The sequence below is a fragment of the Thalassophryne amazonica genome, chromosome 4, assembly GCF_902500255.1.
Source record: "Thalassophryne amazonica chromosome 4, fThaAma1.1, whole genome shotgun sequence".
Taxonomy (NCBI): domain Eukaryota; kingdom Metazoa; phylum Chordata; class Actinopteri; order Batrachoidiformes; family Batrachoididae; genus Thalassophryne; species Thalassophryne amazonica.
Genome location: NC_047106.1, coordinates 41,722,534 through 41,745,111, shown reverse-complemented (window position 1 = coordinate 41,745,111; position 22,578 = coordinate 41,722,534). Strand labels below are relative to the sequence as shown.

Genomic DNA, 22,578 nt, shown 5'->3' with positions numbered 1-22,578 from the left:
TCACTAATGATTAAATGCAGAGTGGTGCATACAGAGCAAAAAGAGAAAGAAACAGTGCATCATGGGAACCCCCCAGCAGTCTACGTCTATAGCAGCATAACTAAGGGATGGTTCAGGGTCACCTGATCCAGCCCTAACTATAAGCTTTAGCAAAAAGGAAAGTTTTAAGCCTAATCTTAAAAGTAGAGAGGGTGTCTGTCTCCCTGATCTGAATTGGGAGCTGGTTCCACAGGAGAGGAGCCTGAAAGCTGAAGGCTGTGCCTCCCATTCTACTCTTACAAACCCTAGGAACTACAAGTAAGCCTGCAGTCTGAGAGCGAAGCGCTCTATTGGGGTGATATGGTACTATGAGGTCCCTAAGATAAGATGGGACCTGATTATTCAAAACCTTATAAGTAAGAAGAAGAATTTTAAATTCTATTCTAGAATTAACAGGAAGCCAATGAAAAGAGGCCAATATGGGTGAGATATGCTCTCTCCTTCTAGTCCCCGTTAGTACTCTAGCTGCAGCATTTTGAATTAACTGAAGGCTTTTCAGGGAACTTTTAGGACAACCTGATAATAATGAATTACAATAGTCCAGCCTAGAGGAAATAAATGCATGAATTAGTTTTTCAGCATCACTCTGAGACAAGACCTTTCTAATTTTAGAGATATTGCGCAAATGCAAAAAAGCAGTCCTACATATGTTTAATATGCGCATTGAATGACATATCCTGATCAAAAATGACTCCAAGATTTCTCACAGTATTACTAGAGGTCTGGGTAATGCCACCACGAGTAAGGATCTGGTTAGACACCATGTTTCTAAGATTTGTGGGGCCAAGTACAATAACTTCAGTTTTATGAGTTTAAAAGCAGGAAATTAGAGGTCATCCATGTCTTTGTCTGTAAGACAATCCTGCAGTTTAGCTAATTGGTGTGTGTCCTCTGGCGTCATGGATAGATAAAGCTGGGTATCATCTGCGTAACAATGAAAATTTAAGCAATGCCGTCTAATACTGCCTAAGGGAAGCATGTATAAAGTGAATAAAATTGGTCCTAGCACAGAACCTTGTGGAACTCCATAATTAACCTTAGTCTGTGAAGAAGATTCCCCATTTACATGAACAAATTGTAACCTATTAGATAAATATGATTCAAACCAGCGCAGTGCCTTTTAATACCTATGGCATGCTGTAATCTCTGTAATAAAATTTTATGGTCAACAGTATCAAAAGCAGCACTGAGGTCTAACAGAACAAGCACAGAGATGAGTCCACTGTCTGAGGCCATAAGATCATTTGTAACCTTCACTAATGCTGTTTCTGTACTATGATGAATTCTAAAACCTGACTGAAACTCTTCAAATAGACCATTCCTCTGCAGATGATCAGTTAGCTGTTTTACAACTACCCTTTCAAGAATCTTTGAGAGAAAAGGAAGGTTGGAGATTGGCCTATAATTAGCTAAGATAGCTGGGACAAGTGATGGCTTTTTAAGTAATGGTTTAATTACTGCCACCTTAAAAGCCTGTGGTACATAGCCAACTAATAAAGATAGCTTGATCATATTTAAGATCGAAGCATTAAATAATGGTAGGGCTTCCTTGAGCAGCTTGGTAGGAATGGGGTCTAATAGACATGTTGATGGTTTGGATGAAGTAACTAATGAAAATAACTCAGACAGAACAATCGGAGAGAAAGAGTCTAACCAAATACCGGCATCACTGAAAGCAGCCAAAGATAATGATACGTCTTTGGGATGGTTATGAGTAATTTTTTCTCTAATAGTTAAAATTTTATTTGCAAAGAAAGTCATGAAGTCATTACTAGTTAAAGGAATACTCGGCTCAATAGAGCTCTGACTCTTTGTCAGCCTGGCTACAGTGCTGAAAAGAAACCTGGGGTTGTTCTTATTTTCTTCAATTAGTGATGAGTAGTAAGATGTCCTAGCTTTACGAAGGGCTTTTTTATAGAGCAACAGACTCTTTTTCCAGGCTAAGTGAAGATCTTCTAAATTAGTGAGACGCCATTTCCTCTCCAACTTACGGGTTATCTGCTTTAAGCTGCGAGTTTGAGTTATACCACGGAGTCAGGCACTTCTGATTTAAAGCTCTCTTTTTCAGAGGAGCTACAGCATCCAAGGTTGTCTTCAATGAGGATGTAAAACTATTGACGAGATATTCTATCTCACTTACAGTTTAGGTAGCTACTCTGCACTGTGTTGGTATATGGCATTGGAGAACATAAAGAAGGAATCATATCCTTAAACCTAGTTACAGTGCTTTCTGAAAGACTTCTAGTGTAATGAAACTTATTCCCCACTGCTGGGTAGTCCATCAGAGTAAATGTAAATGTTAAGAAATGATCAGACAGAAGGGAGTTTTCAGGGAATACTGTTAAGTCTTCAATTTCCATACCATAAGTCAGAACAAGATCTAAGATATGATTAAAGTGGTGGGTGGACTCATTTACATTTTGAGCAAAGCCAATTGAGTCTAATAATAGATTAAATGCAGTGTTGAGGCTGTCATTCTCAGCATCTGTGTGGATGTTAAAATCGCCCACTATAATTATCTTATCTGAGCTAAGCACTAAGTCAGACAAGGTCTGAAAATTCAAAGAAACTCACAGTAACGACCAGGTGGACGATAGATAATAACAAATAAAAATGGTTTTTGGGACTTCCAATTTGGATGGACAAGACTAAGAGTCAAGCTTTCAAATGAATTAAAGCTCTGTCTGGGTTTTTGATTAATTAATAAGCTGGAATGGAAGATTGCTGCTAATCCTCCACCTCGGCCTGTGCTATGAGCATTCTGGCAGTTAGTGTGACTCGGGGTGTTGACTCATTTAAACTAACATATTCATCCTGCTGTAACCAGGTTTCTGTAAGGCAGAATAAATCAATATTTTGATCATTTATTATATCATTTACTAACAGGGACTTAGAAGAGAGAGACCTAATGTTTAATAGACCACATTTAACTGTTTTAGTCTGTGGTGAAGTTGAAGGTGCTATATTATTTTTTCTTTTTGAATTTTTATGCTTAAATAGATTTTTGCTGGTTATTGGTGGTCTGGGAGCAGGCACCGTCTCTACGGGGATGGGGTAATGAGGGGATGGCAGGGGGAGAGAAGCTGCAGAGAGGTGTGTAAGACTACAACTCTGCTTCCTGGTCCCAACCCTGGATAGTCACGGTTTGGAGGATTTAAGAAAATTGGCCAGATTTCTAGAAATGAGAGCTGCTCCATCCAAAGTGGGATGGATGCCGTCTCTCCTAACAAGACCAGGTTTTCCCCAGTAGCTTTGCCAATTATCTATGAAGCCCACCTCATTTTTTGGATACCACTCAGACAGCCAGCAATTCAAGGAGAACATGCAGCTAAACATGTCACTCCCGGTCCGATTGGGGAGGTGCCCAGAGAAAACTACAGAGTCCGACATTGTTTTTGCAAAGTTACACACCGATTCAATGTTAATTTTAGTGACCTCCGATTGGCGTAACGGGGTGTCATTACAATCTTACCAAATTTACGCTTAGCCTTAGCCAGCAGTTTCAAATTTCCTTCAATGTCGCCTGCTCTGGCCCCCGGAAGACATTTGACTATGGTTGCTGGTGTCGCTAACTTCACATTTCTCAAAACAGAGTCGCCAATAACCAGAGTTTGATCCTCGGTGGGTGTGTCGCCGAGTGGGGAAAAACGGTTAGAAATGTGAACGGGTTGGCGGTGTACACGGGGCTTCTGTTTAGAACTACGCTTCCTCCTCACAGTCACCCAGTCGGCCTGCTTTCCTGGCTGCTCGGGATCTGCCAGAGGGAAACTAACGGTGGCTAAGCTACCTTGGTCCGCACCGACTACAGGGGCCTGGCTAGCTGTAGAATTTTCCACGGTGCGGAGCCGAGTCTCCAATTCGCCAAGCCTGGCCTCCAAAGCTACAAATAAGCTACACTTATTACAAGTACCATTACTGCTAAAGGAGGCCGAGGAATAACTAAACATTTCACACCCAGAGCAGAAAAGTGCGGGAGAGACAGGAGAAGCCGCCATGCTAGACCGGCTAAGAGCTAGTAGCTGCGCTAAGCTAGCGGATTCCTAAAAACACACAAAGTGAATAATGTGTAAATAATTTAGAGGTGATTCAGCAGAGGGAATGCTTTAGTTAAGGCACGCGAAGATTACACTGTGAAACAAATCGTTATCTAGTTAACTAGATCAATCTAACTGCGCAGATTAAACAGCTAACAGATACAGCAAAACACCGCTGTGCTCCGGAACAGGAAGTGATACAATACCGCAGTGAGAGCCAACTACCAGTAGAGCATATACCAGTAGACATATAAATGTCTAACAATCTGCCCTTTACTGTTCTTTAGATTTACTTGTTAATATTTGAATTTATGTATAAACAAGATGATTTTAATGGATTTTCACCCACATTAGAGTCCAACAGGTTGTCGATAAGAGGTCATGGTACATGTGGCAGCTTACCACACTATTGAGCAGAGGTGGAATAAAGTCACCATCAAGTCACTCTCGTCATGAATCAGTAAGTCTCAAGTCATAATGACCACCAATTGTTTACAAGTTGACTTGACTTGGGACTTGCGGATTGATGACTTGGCAGGGACTCCGTCCCACCTCTGCTGTCGAGTGAAGTGTATTGCAGTAGGACAACTAGTCATACACTGAGATTTTCCTGCATAGCTATCAAAAACACAGGGTAGCCTTGCTAAAACGGTTTCTCAGAGGACAGAGCTCAAGCAGGAACCAACACAGGCCTGTATCCAGCAACCAGTACTTTCTTCACTTAAGAGTTTTGAATAAATCTCTTACATCTATTAGTACCACAAACATTAATTTTCAACTTGTAGTTCTACAGTTTTTTTTTCTTAATTGAAGTGAATTTGCAATTTCACTGCTTAGATTTATTGGCAAATTTTTTACCCTGTTCTGTCAGGTATTATCTGTGAGCTCTATCATACTGTCCGCTCAATCTAGCACACTACCATGTGAATATGATAAGCATTGAGCGGGTTATGTGTCATTATATATGAATATATTTTCCAGAGTGTAAGTTGCAGTGTCTCCTGGGGACACTCAAAATGTGAGTTCCACATACAGAAAAAGTTCTACTTATACCCTGGTGTGACCAGAAAATATAGTGCATAGAAATTCTCCCCAACTTCTGAATTGCATTAGACCTTTGTGATTGAGGCTGAATGGTCAAACAGTTCCATAAATACTTTTATATTTGGAGGAGGTGATGGTCTAGTCGTTAAGCAGTGGGCTTGATACCAGATAATCCTCTGTTCAAACCCCAGTCTGGCTGGAAAATCACTAAGGGCTCTTGGGCAAGGTCCTTAAATAGATGGAAAAGCACTATTTCTGTGTAGGCTCTGTTGTCCAGGTGGTTTCCAAAGTAAAGAAGCTTGAATCTTCGACTGGACTGGGTTGCTTGATGTGAGGACGTTTCGCTTCAAATCACAGAAGCTTCCTCAGCTAAAATTCTTGTTCTGGTAGTCTGACTTTTAGCTGAGGAAGCTTCTGTGATATGAAGCTAAATGTCCTCACGTCAAGCAACCCAGTACAGTCGAAGATTCAAGCTTCTCTACTATGGAAAAGCAGTATATATAACTGCAACCCATCCACTCCATTTATGTAGCTATATTCTTCTTTCTTTCGGCTGTTCCCGTTAGGGGTCACCACAGCAGATCAATCATTTCCATCTCACCCTGTCCTCTGTATCTTCCTCTGTCACACCAACCACCTGCATGTCCTCCCTCAGCACATCCATAAACCTCCTCTTTGGCCTCCCTCTTCTCCTCCTGCCTGGTGGCTCCATCCTCAGCATCGTTTTCTCTATATACCCTGGATCCCACCTCTGCACATGTCCAAACCATCTCAATCTCACCTCTCTGACTTTGTCTCCAAACCGTCCCACCTGAGCTGTCCCGCCGATATGTTCATTCCTAATCTTGTCCATTCTTGTCACTCCCAAAGAGAATCTCAACATCTTCAGCTCTGCCACCTCCAGCTCTGCCTCCTGTCTTTTTGTTAATGCCACCGTCTCTAAGCCATACAACATAGCTGGTCTCACTACTGTCTTGTAAACTTTCCCCTTCACTCTTGCTGATATTCTTCGGTCACAAATCACTCCTGCCACCTTTCTCCATCCATTCCACCCTGCCTGCACTCTCTTCTTCACCTCTCTACCACACTCTCCATTACTTTGAACAGTTTGAACATTTTACATTTCAGCAAAGGACTTCACGTGTTTATTTATGTGATATTGTTGTTTATTCATGTTATATTGTCTGGTATTGCACTGCGTGCACTTTTTAAGGAGCAGCCCCCCTAATCTCGTTGTATGCAGACTGTGTTTGCTGTGTATAATGACAATAAAGGCATTCTATTCTGTTCTTGACCCCAAATATTTAAACTCATCTACTTTCACCACTTCTACTCCTTGTAACTGCACTATTCCACTGGGCTCCATCCCATTCACACACATGTACTCAGTCTTGCTTCTACTGACGTTCATTCCCCTTCTCTCCAAAGCATATCTCCACCTCTCCAGATGAGACTCAACTTGCTCTCTACTCTCACTACAGATCACACTGTCATCTGCAAACATCATAGTCCATGGGGACTCCAGTCTGATCTCATCCGTCAACCTGTCCATCACCACTGCAAACAAGAAAGGACTCAGAGCTGATCCTTGGTGTAATCCCACCTCCACCTTGAATGAGTCTGTAATTCTGACTGCGCATCTCACCGATGTCACACCATTCTTGTACAGGTCCTGCACTACCCTAACATACTTCTCTGCCACTCCAGACTTCCTTATACAATACCACAGCTCTTCTCTTGGCACCCTGTCATAAGCTTTTTCTAAGTCCACAAACACACAATGTAACTCTTTCTGGCCTTCTCTGTACTTCTCCAACAGTATTCTCAGAGCAAACATTGCATCTGTAGTGCTCTTTCTCAGCATGAAACCATATTGCTGCTCGCAGATCTTCACCTGTTTTCTAAGCCTAGCTTCTACTACTCTTTTCCATAACTTCATGTTGTGGCTGATCAACTTTATGCCTCTGTAGTTACTGCAGCTCTGCACATCACCCTTATTCTTGAAAATAGGAACCAGCATACTTCGTCTCCACTCTTCAGGCATCCTCTGTTTACAAGATTTTATTAAACAATCTGGTTAGAAACTCTACTGCCATCTCTCCTAGACATTTCCATGCCTCCACTGGAATGTCATCTGGACCAACTGCCTTTCCACTCTTCATCCTCTTCATAGCAGCCCTCACTTCTACCTTACTAATCTCTTGTACTTCCTGATTTACTCTCACCACATCATCCAGCCTTTTCTCGCTCATTTTCTTCATTCATCAGCTCCTCAAAATATTCCCTCCACCTTCTTAGCACACGCTCATTTGTCAGTACATTACCATGTGCATCTTTTACCACCCTAACCCGCTGCACATCCTTTCCAGCTCTGTCCCTTTGTCTGGCCAATCAGTACAAGTCCTTTTTCTCCTTCCTTATTATTCAACTTCTTGTACAGCTTGCAATTTTCCTTCGCTTTTGACACTTCTCTTTTCGCCTTACTCTGCATCTCCTTGTACTCCTGTCTACTTTCTTCATCTCTCCGACTATCCCAAAACTTTTTCGCCAACCTCTTTCTCCTTATGCTTTCCTGAACCTCTTCCTTCCACTGTCCAGATGTCACACCCAGTACTGTCCTAGCTGTCTCCCTCACCACATCTGCAGTAGTTTTCCAGTTGTCCAAAATTGCTTCCCCTCCAACCAGTGCTTCTCTCACCTGCTCGCTAAATTTCACACAACAGTCTTCCTCCTTCAGCTTCCACCATCTGATCCTGTGTTGAGCTCTCACTCTCTTCTTCTTTACTTCTAAAGTCATCCTACAAACGACCATCCTATGCTGTCTGACACTCTCTCCTGCCACCACTTAGTCTCTGATTTCTTTTAGCTTGCATCTCCTATAAAGAATGTAGTCCACCTGTGTGCACCTTCCTCCACTCTTATGTTACCCTGTGCTCCTCCCTTTTCTTAAAGTAGGTATTCACCACAGACATTTCCATCCTTTTTGCAAAATCAACTGCCATTTGTCCTTCCCCATTCCTATCCTTGATACCATATCTACCCATTACTTCCTCATCACCTCTGTTCCCTTCACCAACATGCCCATTGAAGTCCGCTCCTATCACCACCCTTTCATGCTTGGGCACACACTCCAGAAATCTTCTTTCTCCTTCATCTCACAACCTACCTGTGGGGCATATGCACTGATGATATTCATCATCACTCCTTCCATTTCCACTTCACTCATCACCCTGTCAGACACTCGCTAAACCTCCAACACACTTTTAACATACTCTTCCTTTTAAAATGACTCCAACACCATTTCTCTTCCTGTCCTCACCATGGTACAACAACTTGTACCCACCGCCAGTGCTCCTGCTCTTACTTCCCTTCCACTTGGTCTCTTGCACACACAATATGTCTACCTTTCTCCTCTCCATCATATCCACCAGCTCTCTTCCTTTACCAGTCATACTGCCAACATTCAAAGTCCCCACTCTCATTTTCACCCTTCTAGTTTTCTTCTTCTCCCGCTGTTTGTGGAAACGTTCTTCTCCTCTTCGTTGTCTTCGCCCAGCAGTAGCCCAATTTTCACCGGCATCCTGTTGGGCAACAGTACCGGTGGCGGACGTTGTTAACCCGGGCCTCAACCGATCCGGTATGGAAATTCGATTCTTAGTCTGCATAGTTGGGTTGGCTTGTTTTACGCCGGATGCCCTTCCTGATGCAACCCTCCTCATTTATCCGGTCTTGGGACCGGCACTCAGAATGTACTGGCTGCACACACCATGTAGCTATATACAGATAGGTAAATGGACTGCATTTATATAGCACTTTTCCATCTGTATCAGAAACTTAAAGTGCTTTACAATAATGCCTCATATTCACCCCAATGTCAGGAGTGAATGTAAATTTACCAACACAGCAAGGGGACCCTCTGGTATTATGTTCATAGTGATGGTTTTGGCTCCACTTATTCCTATAGAGAGAAGTGTTACTGCAAATCAGTTTTGTCCCGTTTCCATCTGCCACAACACAGATGGAAGATTAGACATCTTGTCAATGAAATGTGTTTATATATAAACCTGCAATGAAATACCTGAACAGCCAATAAGCATATTATTGTTGCTCTCTTAAAGGGAGATAGAGATCACATAAAATGGTAAATAGACTGCATTTATATAGCGCTTTTCCATCTGCATCAGACGCTCAAAGTGCTTTCACCCACATAAAAGTCCTGTAATTACTAACTTGTTCACCCATTTTGAATATGAAGACATTTGCCAAATTAAATTTTCTTGTTGTTCCAGTTCTTATTGTATCCGTGCACTTGATTCCATAATGGAAGGTTCCTGACTCAAGTTCACCTAATGCTCATTCTCCATGTATTGTGTAGTTGTCAGGAAGGGCATCGGACATAAAACTTGTGCCAAACTGACGTACTGTAGATCCATATCCAATCTGCCGTGGTGACCCAGTGAAAAAGGAGAAGCTGAAAAGAACTTATTTTACTGTTTTGATTGCTTGCTTTTCTTTCTGTAAATGAATGAAGAGATTACCGTGTTTTCCGGCGTATAAGTAGCTGTTTATTTTGCTACTTTGGGAGGCCCTCCGACTAGTGCGAAATTACATACTTAAAATTTATTTGTGTAGAACTTTCCCAAGAATCAAGGCATTAAACAAAATACACTCCAATAATAAAAGAATAAATTACAGTAACGAAAAATACACTAACAATGCACAAAATCCCAAATTAAAGAGCTCATAACACAAAAAAGGTGTGACTTGTATATGGGTGTTTTTTTTTTTTTCCCCCCTCTTCTGCTTCTCTCTCCTCCCTCCTCTTTAAGAGGCATTTTTTTGACAGGTGCATCTTGTACTCTAGAAAATATGGTGCAAAAAATGAGTTTTTTCCATTAAAAGCAGCAGTGGGATTCTCTGAGGTTTCTTCCTCAGAGGGAATTTTTCTTTACCACTGTTGCTCTGGGGGTTGGTAAGGTTAGACCTTACCTGTATGAAGCGCTTTGAGGCAACTCTGTTGTGATTTGGCGCTATACGAGGTCTATTAGAAAAGTATCCGACCTTATTATTTTTTTCAAAAACCATATGGATTTGAATTACGTGTGATTACATCAGACATGCTTGAACCCTCGTCGGCATGCGAGAGTTTTTTCACGCCTGTCGGTTACGTCATTCGCCTGTGGGCAGTCTTTGAGTGAGGAGTTGCCCACCCTCTCGTCGTTTTTTCATTGTTTAGGAATGGCTCAGAGACTGCTGCTTTGTTTGATCAAAATTTTTTCAAAACTGTAAGGCACAACTGAGTGGACACCATTCAATAAATTCAGCTGGTTTTCGGTAAAAATTTTAACGGCTGAGAGACTTTGGTCTGTAACTGTCGCTTTAAGGACGGCCGACTGTGCCTGACGGCGATATGCGCTTCGAGGCGGCAGCGTCTCGCCGTTTCAAGTTGAAAACCTCCACATTTCAGGCTCTGTTGACCCAGTAAGTCGTCAGAGAACTTTCAGAAGAAGCCGGCATGAGGAGTTTATTCGGACATTCCATTATTAACGGACATTTTGTAATGAAAGAACGTGCGGGCAGAGTCGCATGTCGGGCCGGACCTGACCGCGGGGGGTCGCGACAGGAAAAACACCTCCGTGTTGGAAACCTTAACGGTCAAGTTGGAACATGCCCAAGCTGTTAAACAATTTCTCAGTTACTCACTTGTTGAAAGCTATCAAAAGCCGCCTCAATTTTACAAATGGTTTTCAACACGGAGGTGTTTTTCCTGTTGCGGCGCACAGAATTTGCGCGCACGTCTTTCATTAAAAAATGTCCTTTAACAGTGGAATGTCCGCATAAAGTCCTCATGCCGGCCTCTTCTGAATCTTCTCTGTTCTCTTACGACGTCCTGGGTGAATTAAGCCTTAAATTAAGATGTTTTCAGCTCGAAACAGGCCGACGACAGCGCCTGGAAGCACTGCAGGATGTCCTGCTCCGTGGGAAGTCCTTACACCGACAAACACCCCATAATCTCTCATCAGCTGTTAAACTTTTCACCGAAAACCAGCTTAATTTCTCGAATAGTGTCCACTTGGATATTCCTCACAGGTCCAGAAAAAATTTTGATAAAGCAACGCGTGCCGTCTGGAGCAGCGTGTGAAACAAAGGAATTCAGCCGAGAGGGCGGGACCACATCTCACTCAAGGCCTGCCCACAGGGAAATGACGTCACCGACACGCGTGAAAAAACTCACGCATGCGCACGAGGGTTCAAGCATGATTGGTGTAATCGCACGTCATTCAAAGCCATAGTTAAAAAAAAAAAAAAAAAAAAAAAAAGATAAATAAAAGGGTCGGTTTATTATCTAAGAGACTTCGTATAAATTGAAAATTCAAATTTTTATTTTTTTATTTTTTTGCAGGAAGCTGTCTGCAGCCGAATCGAGCACACCTCTGGTCCGTAGTTCAGAACGCTTAGCAGCCAAACGGTGTGGTTTCCGGGCAGAGTCACTTGAAACTCTGTACTTCACTCCAATAAACACCAGACATAGCAATAGGTATTGAACATCATTTTAAAATTGCAAATGCTTGAAAAATGTGTGCTGAAAGAAATTTTGCCATTTGATTTTTCTTGAATAAATGAAGTCACTATCTCAGCAGGAGCATGCGCAGTGTGACTAAAGGTCCCGCTAAACATCCTCAAATCATATTTAAACTTATATCACATTATCCGTCTGATCTTAAAGATTCCAAAATGTATAGTTTGGGCTATTTATGACTGAATGATGACAATGGTCAATTTCAAGTTTTTCAGGGAACCAAAGTTTAGAGTTGCTCCCATTTTGGGAAAACATGATGTGCATTGTTGTTTGAGCTAATCGGATTTTAAAAAGGAATTGTTTGCCCCGTCTACTATGCTTAGTTATCACATTATAGGGCAACGTATATCATATGTTTTAGAATCCAGTGGACATCGACCTTGTTTGGGCTTTACTTTGGAGACCAACACAGTAAAAAAAAAAATTGTTTATTAATCCTATTAGTGCAACCAATATTACCAAAATTGGAGCAACTTAACTTTTGTCCCCTGTACAACCCGAAATTGACCTTTGCCACCATTTTTGGCTGTTTTTATGCCATAACATTAGCTAGTCCACACTGTACATTTTTTTTTTTTTTTTTTTTTTTTTTTTTTTTTTTTTTGAATCTTCATGCTCAGACAAATACGTAATGTGGTATACTTTTCAATATGAATGAGGGACGTTTTTAAATTTTGGCCCCTGTGTTACCATTAAACCCCGACCTAGATATCACTGTCACCCTGGGAAGGCTATCGTGCAGTGGCGTGTACCCCATAGTATACTGAGGCTAGATTGTAAGTGTTGTTTTGCCACCTGAGGGGTACAGATTAGGTCGTTAACTGTGGGCTTATGGAGGTAGTACTTTTCCCAATTCTAGGACCTACACTGAAAAAAATGCTACATCTGAGGAAACCATTTCTTCATCTACAGGTGCTTTTGAAGTTTTGGGTGGCTAGGATTTTTTGTTAACACTTTTCAGACTCATTCATGTGAGACCTTAAATATAATGTGCCTGTTTTTGTCTTATTGTAACCTGTTCATCCTCTAATTATTCTTGATAGGAACACTACACACCACAGAGTGGAATTGGATACAGCTCTGAAAAATCCATCTTCATCTATTAAAAGACGCAGGACCACACAGGTTATAAACATCACAATGATCAAGGTGGAGGACACTCATGTGCACTTCTAATTTTTTGCATGTCCACAGTCTCACTCTAATTCAGCAGCATGTTAAAATTAAAATACCTGCACGGTGTGATGATTGAGTATACGAAGCACAGTGGGGACACTACAAACCTTTGCTTAGGGAGTTCATGTGTGGAGGAACTCACAAAACATATTCATAGAAGTTAATACAGTCTGTAACTATTTTAACAGCGCTCTTTGTGACAGTCCAAAATTTTATAGGTTGTCGCACTTTTTTTCCTGACTGGATATGCTGAGTGATTATTTCTGTTACGCTGTCCTATCTTTGACTGAATGTATGAATGGAGTACGAGAACACTCATGCGCCGCATATCATGAAGTGTTCAGTTACACTTATTAAAAGTGGTCAGTAATAATCTATGATAGAAATTATTGGTCCTAGTGTTTGTTTCCTAAACCCATCCATTGTATTGCTCTACAATCAGACAGCAGGTTGTACTGTACATTAATGTAACAGTGATTTTTAACTTTCAGAAGACCCCTGGCTTTGGTGAAGATGAAAGTTTTCACAGTGTGAACTCTGCTCGCTCCCAGCCGAACCTCTCCAGCACCCAAACTGCACAGCCTCTGAAAATGGAGCTATTTGAAACACCTGGTAAACTGAGTGGTTCTGCTAGTGACCAGCTCCTCGGTCTTCCAGGATACAGACGTAGCACAATCCATTCACATAGTATGTCCAAACCTCAACACTTCCATGTCTTACATCAAACCAATGCAGCTGAAGTCAGTGGATCATAACTTCCATCTTGCAGGGCAAGAAAAGCTTGCAATTCGTTTTTGTTAAAATAAAGAAAAAATCAGCTTTTAACCTCCTTCCAAGAACAATTATGGCTTCTAGTTCAGCAGACAACTACATTAATCATAAACCATATTTGTTCTTTTCAAGTTGTGTTCCATGTAGTTCAGTTCAACAGTGTAAGTAGTATTTTGCCATTATATGCACGTTGTCTGCTCTAGTGTGTGTTTGCCTTTTGGTCTTTTCATTTGCAACATGAAAGACGATCAACTGATATCATGCGTCACCTTAACTCAAATGATCATAGCTGCCGCTGTTCATCAGTAAAGTGTACTGTAATGCTCAGCACTGTTCAGATGTGCTCTCATTTGACACAGAATTGGGCACAGCAGCAAGTGGTGTGATTTTTGTTTCATGTTTTTATGTTGAGCGTTTTAAGACTTTATTTTACCAACCCAATTTTTTTTCTTTTTTTTTTCTTCAAAAATATAAATTCCAGAAAGTGATTTTATTACATTTGTCACTAATGGACATTTCAGTTCATTATAATATGTTGTGCAGTAACTGCTTTTCAAAGATGTCTAACTTATTTTCCTTCACCTTTTTGTGTCCAGCCACTAGCACTTTCTGTGTGCATGGAGAGAATGAGCCAGACGGTTCAGCTGATGATTGGAAGAGGATTGCTGAGATTCAGGCTAGAAATAAGACATGTCTTCCCCATCTGAAGAGTAGTTACCCTGTGGAGTCTGGGGTTAGTTGAGAGAGAAACACCTATGTTGAGAACACACACACACGTGTTTAAAAAAAACAAACAAAAAAAACTGCTCATGAGAATTATTGGTAATTGCAGCCCTAATATGTTTTGGGACAATGGAGATGCAGTAGTCCAAAATACCTTTGTCAAGCTCTAGACATTTGAATGTGTTCTGTTTCTAAGCATAGTTCTATATATCACAATTTAGACTACTTATGTGGAAGTCGCATTTGAACCAAAACTCAATTTTTGTTCGCTGTAGTATGGTTAATCTTGGCATTTTCTTGAGTCTTGCTTGGCATCAACATAAACTTCAGGGTCTCTGCAAGTAAAAAAAGAAATGTGATTACGTTTGTAGCATTTAAGGGTCAAACCGAGTGTTTTAAATGTTGTATTTTTTTTTTTATTTTTTTTTTTTTGGGACACCTTATAAATGCAGTCTATTTACCATTTAAAGAATACATCTGGCCAGATGTCAAGATCAGATTGTTGATCAGGAATTCTGCTACGGAAGGGGGGCCCTGCCTCCTTCCTTGGTGCGGAGCGTTTGAATATTTGAAGTCAAAATGGGGCATTATGAGGCTTCTTGAAGGACCGAAACAACAAGAGGGTGGGAGCTGTGTGAAATTGGATGTGTTCTCACTGTCATTTTGTCATGTTATTAGTATTTTGAACAGGCTTGTTATTTCCTGGCATCAGTTATTTATTTACAGAAGAATCAATTGCTAAAGGAAGGCTGTATGCTAGGAATAATGCTTTAAAAAAACAACAACAACAAAAAAATTTCAGCAAGGGGGTGAGCAGCCAAAACATGGTGCCCCCGTTTCCTTGTTTAGAAAAACCTCTGAATAGGATTCAGTTCCAGCTGCTCTGTGACCAGAACAGTCTGACTTTCTCACTCTAGAATTCAACCATCAATAACATTCTAGACCTGCAAGTACTCAGCTGTGAAGAACACTGTCAATATTCATACTTGCATTTTGTTAATTTTTGCATGGCATTTGAGTTAGTTGATCGGACGGATCTCTGGGACATCCTTAGAATTTGTGGCTCTCCAAGAAGCGACTTGGACATCATGGCAAGCCTACACACAGTTACTGTGAGGGCTGTACTGAATGGAGACAGATTTTGAGTTTCCCAGTGAAAACTGGTGTTCTGGCTCCTGCACTGTTCAGTGGTTGCATGGACTGGGTGTTTGGGTTGAAGAGGAAAGGTTTACTGACCTTGACTTCACAGAATACAGCATTTGAGAAGCTCTGTGAGGAATCTGAATGCCTGGGTTTGAAATTGCCCTGGATCAAGAGTGATCCAGGCTTTAAATGACTTGGTGCATCTGTATTTAGTGAAAGTGTGAACTTGTCGGGACAGTCACTTATCTCTTGGCAGTGGCATGCGTGTCTCTGCATCCTCGGCCTTTGAGATCGAGCGGTGCCAGGAAAGCGCTTATGGACAGGGTTGGGAGGGTTACTTTAAAAATGTATTCCGATACAGTTACTAGTTACCTGTTGAAAAAATGTAATCAGTAACGTAATCCAAGTACCATAATATTAAAGTACTGTAATTTGATTACTTTCAATTACTTCTGGATTACTCCAATATCAAACATGCTAATACAGACAAAAGAAACTAAATATAAATAGTCTTGACTACATAGTACAGTTTATTAAGCAAAAATAAAACTTTCTTTTACATGGCATGCTCTGTTTTACTTCACATTATGAATTAAGAGCACCCACAATATTGTTTTAAACACACCCAGCGTTCACCTGCTAAATTTTCAACAAAAAATGCCAAACAAATGAAGGATAATGAAAACTCAGGCGTGTGCAGATGAATTTGTAACTAAAAGTGGCTTGCAGAACAATATACAAAGCAAAAAAAAATTCTGCTACTTGTTCAGTAAATTCGCACCATGTTTAACATATCAGTCCACTTATTGAACTTTCAAAATAAGAACAAAAGCATAATGAAAACCATTAAGTAAATCGAGTTACGAATGTAACTACGGTTCTAAGAATTCCGGATGACCGCCAGAGGGCGGTGCTTTAGGACCTGGATAACTACATGTGCGCAGCACAGAGGTCGAGAATATATACCAACAAAGTCACACCATTGAATGTGACCTGGGTGACGTCACTGGTTGTCTTTATATACCAGACGCACCCAGCGCTCGCTTCTTTTCGGAATGAACTCGCAAGACTGAGTGACAAGCAACTCTGGCGGTCATCCGGAATTCATAGAACCGTAGTTACATTTGTAACTCTCGTTCTATTTCATTCCTCCTGACCGCCAGAGGGCGGTGCTTTAGCACCTGGATGACTTAATACCAACAAGGTCACGAAGAGTCACACTAACCTCGCATCAGCAGTGGGGAGTGGAGGCAGACAACACCGCCGAAGTCACCGCAGGAGCGGCCACATTCAGTCTGTAATAGCGGGCGAAGGTACAGGACGAAGCCCACGTAGTAGCAGCACAAATTTCACTCAAAGGGACACCTCTCAGTGCAGCCCAGGAGGTGGACACCCCTCTGGTGGAATGGCATGTAACCTTAGGAGGCTGAAGACCGCTGGACCTGTATACTTGTAAAATGGCATCCATGACCCAATGCGAGAATCGCTGCTTTGAGACAGCACAGCCTCTTTTGTGATCACCGTAACACACAAACAGGGCATCCGTTTTCCGGATCCCGGCAGTCGCACTAATGTACTGCTTCAACATTCGGACAGGACACAGGGAACCTGAAACAGATAATCCTGGATCAGAATGCGGGACATACACAGCCAAGGAAACTGGCTGGTTAACATGAAAAGTTGAAATTCTCTTGGGTAAAAAGGACGGATTAGGCCACAGCGTAACCCCAGATCCGTCAGAATTCCATCGCAAACAGTCCCCAGCAACTGATAGGGCATGGAGCTCTCCCACCCGCTTAGCCGAAGACAGTGCAAGTAGAAAGGCAGTCTTCACTGACACCCATTTAAGATCAGCACTTTCAACTGGTTCGAAAGGGGATAAGCTTAAACCTTCCAGGACTAGAGGAAGGTCCCATGAAGGTACGCGTGCAAGCCTTGGAGGCCGCAAACGTAGAGCACCTTTCAAAAAAAACTTCACACTAAGAGGTGTGAACCCACTGACCGTCCATCAACGTAGGCGTGCCGGGCAGAGATTGCAGCAACATAAACCTCCAAGGTAGCGACAAAGTCCTTTCTTCAGCAGTTCTTGTAAATATTTGAGGAGAATAGGCACAGGGCAATGCTCCGGGTCTAACTTTTGTTTCTCACACCACCGCGCAAACAGCTTCCATCTGTTGTCATACAAAGCCCTGGTAGAAGCAGCATGTAAATTAAGGATAGTCTGAACAACAGCCTGGTCACAAGAACTTAACAAGGAGTCTGGCCCCTCAACGGCCACACATACAGTTGAAGGCGTTCTGGGTGAGGGTGCCAAATCCTCCCCTGTGGCTGTGACAAATCCTTCCTCTCCGGGAGAGCCCAGGGTTCTCCCTCGGAGTTTGTAAATCATGGGAAACCAAATCCTCCCAGGCCAGAATGGAGCAACCAGCAGCACCCTGTGGCTGCTCTGATCTATCCTGTGCAGTGTCAACATCAGCAGCAGGAGAGGAGGGAAGGCATAAAGGAGGCAATCCGGCCACGGGTGAGCCAATGCATCCTGCCCCAGCGGGCTGTCTGCTTCCAAGAGGGAGTACCATCGTGGGCAATGTGTCGAGGTGCTTGAAGCGAAAAGGTCCACTTCCGCTGCACCATATTTCTGCCAGATCATTTGGACCACAATCGGGTTCAGTCTCCACTCTCCCGGTGGTGGTTTCTGTCTGGAGAGTAAATCCGCTGCGCTGTTCTGTACACCGGGCAGATGAACTGCTCTGACACTCTGAAGGCAAGGCAACGCCCATAAGAGAAGCTTCCGAGTTTCTGCCAATGAGTGATTGGACCTGGTGCCCCCCTGATGGATTATGTGATAGACTGTTGACGTGTTGTCTGACCGGACAAGAACATGTCTTCCTCTCAGGGCTGGGAGGAAATGCTTGAGAGCCAGTCGCACAGCGCGAAGCTCCAGCACGTTTATGTGTTGGAGTCTCTCCTGGGGACTCCAGACACCCCTCACCATCCTGTGATTCCACCCGGCCCCCCAACCTTTGAGTGATGCATCTGTAACAACCACCTCTCGGCGAGAAGGAACAGAGCCTAGAGGGACACCCTTGCAGATGAAGTCCACTTTCCCCCAGGGTTTGAAGTGCAGAAGGCACTGGTTGGAGAGTCATACAAGCCTGTGCTGATGCAACTTCGAGTTGAGGCCTAGGTTGTTGATCCAAATCTGTAGGGGACGTAAGAACAGAAGTCCCCAAAGGTACCACTAGCAACATTGCAGTCAATTTGCCCATCAACCGGAGCAGCAAACCAAAAGGCAGCGTCACAGCCCGTTGAATGTGTGAGACGAGACGAATTACATCATCCACTCTCTGCGGGGATGGCGATGCAGTCATAGTCAGGGAGTTGATGGCAATGCCGATGAAGGTCGTTTGTTGACTGGGAACAAGAGAACTCTTTGCAAAGTTCACTGTGACTCCTAAATGAGAGACATGGTTCAGTAGAAGAGCTGTGTAGTTCTGCGCTTGCTCCTGAGTCGGAGCGCAGACAAGCCAATCGTCTAAGTAGGGTAGGATTCTTAATCCAAGAGCTTGCAGTGGGGCTAGTGCTGCAGCCATACATCTGGTAAATGTACGAGAGGCAAGAGAGAGGCCGAAAGGAAGCACCCTGAACTGGTATGCCTGACCTTCGAAAGCAAAGCGGAGAAACTGCCTGTGATGAGGCGCCACTGGCACATGGAAATAGGCGTCTTTTAAGTCGACACTTGTGAACCAGTCTCCTGGTGTGATAGTTTGAAGGACGTCTACTGTGCGGAGCATGTGAAACTGCAGCACTTTGATGAACGATTCAGACATCGGAGATCGAGGATAGGACGAAAGCCGCCATCCTTCTTTGGAACAAGGAAGTAAATTGAATAGAACCCCCTGAGCTGGTCTGATCTGTGAACTGGCTCTATGGCCCACTTCTCCAGGAGTTCCAAAATCTCCCGTTGTAGGGCAGCAGACTGCACCGAGTTGGAAACAGTCATCCTCACCCCATTGAACTTTGGAGGACGACATCCGAACTGAATTCTGTAACCTTCGAACAAGGTTGAAATGACTCGTGGGTCTTGAACTTGAGCCTCCCAGTGGCTGAGTTGATTTCGTGAAAAAACGGCTGGGGGCCAAACATTGGCAGTCAGACCCGACCACCTCTGCCTCGCATCCCTGAGGACCTCTGGGCGCGATTACTGGAAGCTCTGTGAAACCGTTCAGTTCTCGGGGGTCTGCCCGTAGGCTCACGAAAGGCAGGCTGCTGGGAGAGCTGACCCTCAACTGCAAAAGCACGTGCAGCTCTGGGAGTCGGCGGAAGCCTGGATGTAGAGTGAAAAGCTGTAGCACGTCTGACTGGCTGAGGTCTGGAAGACCGGTGTAGGTCAACAAACTGTTGCCGAGATTTACTAGCCTCGACAGCACGCTCTAAAGTTTGTTGGGCCACAGGTCCAAAAACTTGGCCTGGAAGAACCGGCAGTGAACTGAGTGTGCCTCTGCAAGATTCGGAAAGGGGGGACTGCGCAAGCCACACCTGACGTCTAGTGATGGTAAGGGTTGACATCAGTCTGCCAAGCTCTCTGGACATATAAGCAAAGGTTTGGAGTGAGGCATCACTAAGACTTTGCGTAGCATCATCAACCTCTGCCTCCCTCAAAGACTTTGAGAGGGCAAGGGCTAAATGGGACATTAAGTTGCGTAGGCGACCGATGCGAGCAGCTATGTCAGCTTTTGGTGAGGAGGTCATCAGTGACCCTACACTGAGGGCATGGGCAGCGGGCATCCGGCCGAGCAGCATCAGCTGGAGCCACAACAAGGTTCGCAATAATGCTGTCAACGGCGGGCATACGGTTCAGACCATACTGCGCTGAATCACACATAGAGCTAAGGGCTCTGCAGTCCTGTGATAGATGGGGCAATGATTTGGGGTCCGCCCAACATCGCTGGAGCTCCTCGATATATGGTTGTGAAACTGGAACGTTAAACTCAGGCTTCTGAGTGACTTTGAAAAAGGCCTGGATAAAGCCAACTGAACAGCTTGCTTGACAAAGGATAGTCCAGGTTCGGTTTGCTGCATGGACTCTGCCTCAGAGGTATGAGAGCCCACTAATGAATGGCTTGGAGAAAGACTCCTCTCATCCTCATCCTCCACACAGTTTATATCACTTGTCATGTACAAGGAATCAGTTGTAGCAATAGACACATCGTCCTCCTGCTGAGTAACTACATTGGTCTGATCAGCCTCATTAGGGACAGCAGGAACTGTCACTGCATCCTTAGGCTGTAGATTCAGAAGCAAGGACTTAATCTGAGCAAACTCAGAAGTCAACGTTTCGACCTTTTCAGCCAAAGCATGGTCATGAGTAACCTTCTTAGCAGAAGGGGCTCCTGCAGGTGGGCGTTTACGGCACTTTGGGTCCTTCCTGGGGCTGGAGGCCAAAGTCACACTAGATATTCCACTTTCCAATGCCGCAAGTCTAGCAGATCTCTCTGCCAGTGGCATGCTGGCACAGTTAAGGCAGGCATCGCCAGTCAGGGCTTCCCTCAGGTGTCCGATCCCAAGACAGGAGGGACAAAACATATGTCCATCATCTGGGCTCAAGGGAGCCAAACAGGTACTACAGCCATGCAACAAAGGCCCTGTCAACATTGTGGACTGCGTGCAGATGGCTAACGCAAGCCCTGACGGTTACAAATGGAAAGACAAAGCGTGAATCACACGCAGTGTAAATAGTAACACGAGGCACGGAGCGTGAAGCACTCCAGCCGCAGACTTGACACGAGGCACGGAGCGTGAAGCACTCCAGCCGCAGACTTGACACGAGGCACGGAGCGTGAAGCACTCCAGCCGCAGACTTGACACGAGGCACGGAGCGTGAAGCACTCCAGCCGCAGACTTGACACGAGGCACGGAGCGTGAAGCACTCCAGCCGCAGACTCGACACGAGGCACGGAGCGTGAAGCACTCCAGCCGCAGACTCGACACGAGGCACGGAGCGTGAAGCACTCCAGCCGCAGACTCGACACGAGGCACGGAGCGTGAAGCACTCCAGCCGCAGACTCGACACGAGGCACGGAGCGTGAAGCACTCCAGCCGCAGACTCGACACGAGGCACGGAGCCGAAAAAACTCACAGCCCAAGTGGTAAGTCACTTAGCAAATGGCGGCAGTGCAGACAAAGTACTTCAAGGAGTGGAAAACACTCACAGCAAGCCCAACACTGTACACTATACTGGTTCTGATACACACACTACCACGTAGTTAAAGGGGTTAGCGACACAACTAAACAAATAGTCAGCTTTCATCGAAACAACACAGCTAATGTGCACAGAGGAAAATATCCCGCAGGACAGCGGCAAGGCGTGCACCCGGGGTTTAGGAAGGTGTACTCACGACAGGCGTCAAAGCCAAAATACAAAAAACGGTGAAGCCGTGTCTCGCAGCCTCTGGAGGACGTGTGCAGTGCACGTAGCTCCAACCGAAGGTGGGTTGCGAGGCTACAAGCGAGAGCGGCAATCACAGCTAAATGCGTTCTCAACCTGTAAGAATGCGAGAATGTAGAAAAGAAGCGAGTGCTGGGTGCGTCTGGTATATAAAGACAACCAGTGACGTCACCCAGGTCACATTCAATGGTGTGACTTTGTTGGTATATATTCTCGACCTCTGTGCTGTGCACATGTAGTTATCCAGGTGCTAAAGCACCGCCCTCTGGCAGTCAGGAGGAATGAAATAGAACAGTAAGGAGGCGTGATCGCAATTTTAATTCCGGGCAAGTTAGTGATTTGCGTGCATAGAAGTTCAAGAAACAGGTGGAATATGCCGGAAAGCTGCGCATGTTGGCAAAGCCACAAACGGAGGAACAAGGGAGACAATATTTCCTTCCATAAATAAGTGGTTTTGGTTCTTCTTGTCACTTTGTCCATCATATTTGGATGATAACACGGACCATTAACTCTTCACTTATGTCTAGTTGGTATTTTCCACTGCTAGACCAATGTCTACTTAAAATACACTTCATTAGTGATTAAAATTGTTCGACGAGACGGGGATATTTTATTTTTTTTTA

General features: G+C 43.9%; 1 protein-coding gene across 1 annotated transcript in view; it reads left to right on the top strand.

Moving 5' to 3' along the window:
• numa1 (nuclear mitotic apparatus protein 1) overlaps nt 1–22,578 on the top strand; it is a 57,263-nt gene that overhangs the window by 22,923 nt on the left and 11,762 nt on the right. Inside the window, exons 17-20 of the mRNA XM_034167757.1 lie at nt 11,521–11,655; nt 12,741–12,846; nt 13,365–13,560; nt 14,241–14,377. Of these exons, the coding sequence (XP_034023648.1) occupies nt 11,521–11,655; nt 12,741–12,846; nt 13,365–13,560; nt 14,241–14,377 (574 nt within the window). The remainder of the gene's footprint in view (nt 1–11,520; nt 11,656–12,740; nt 12,847–13,364; nt 13,561–14,240; nt 14,378–22,578) is intronic.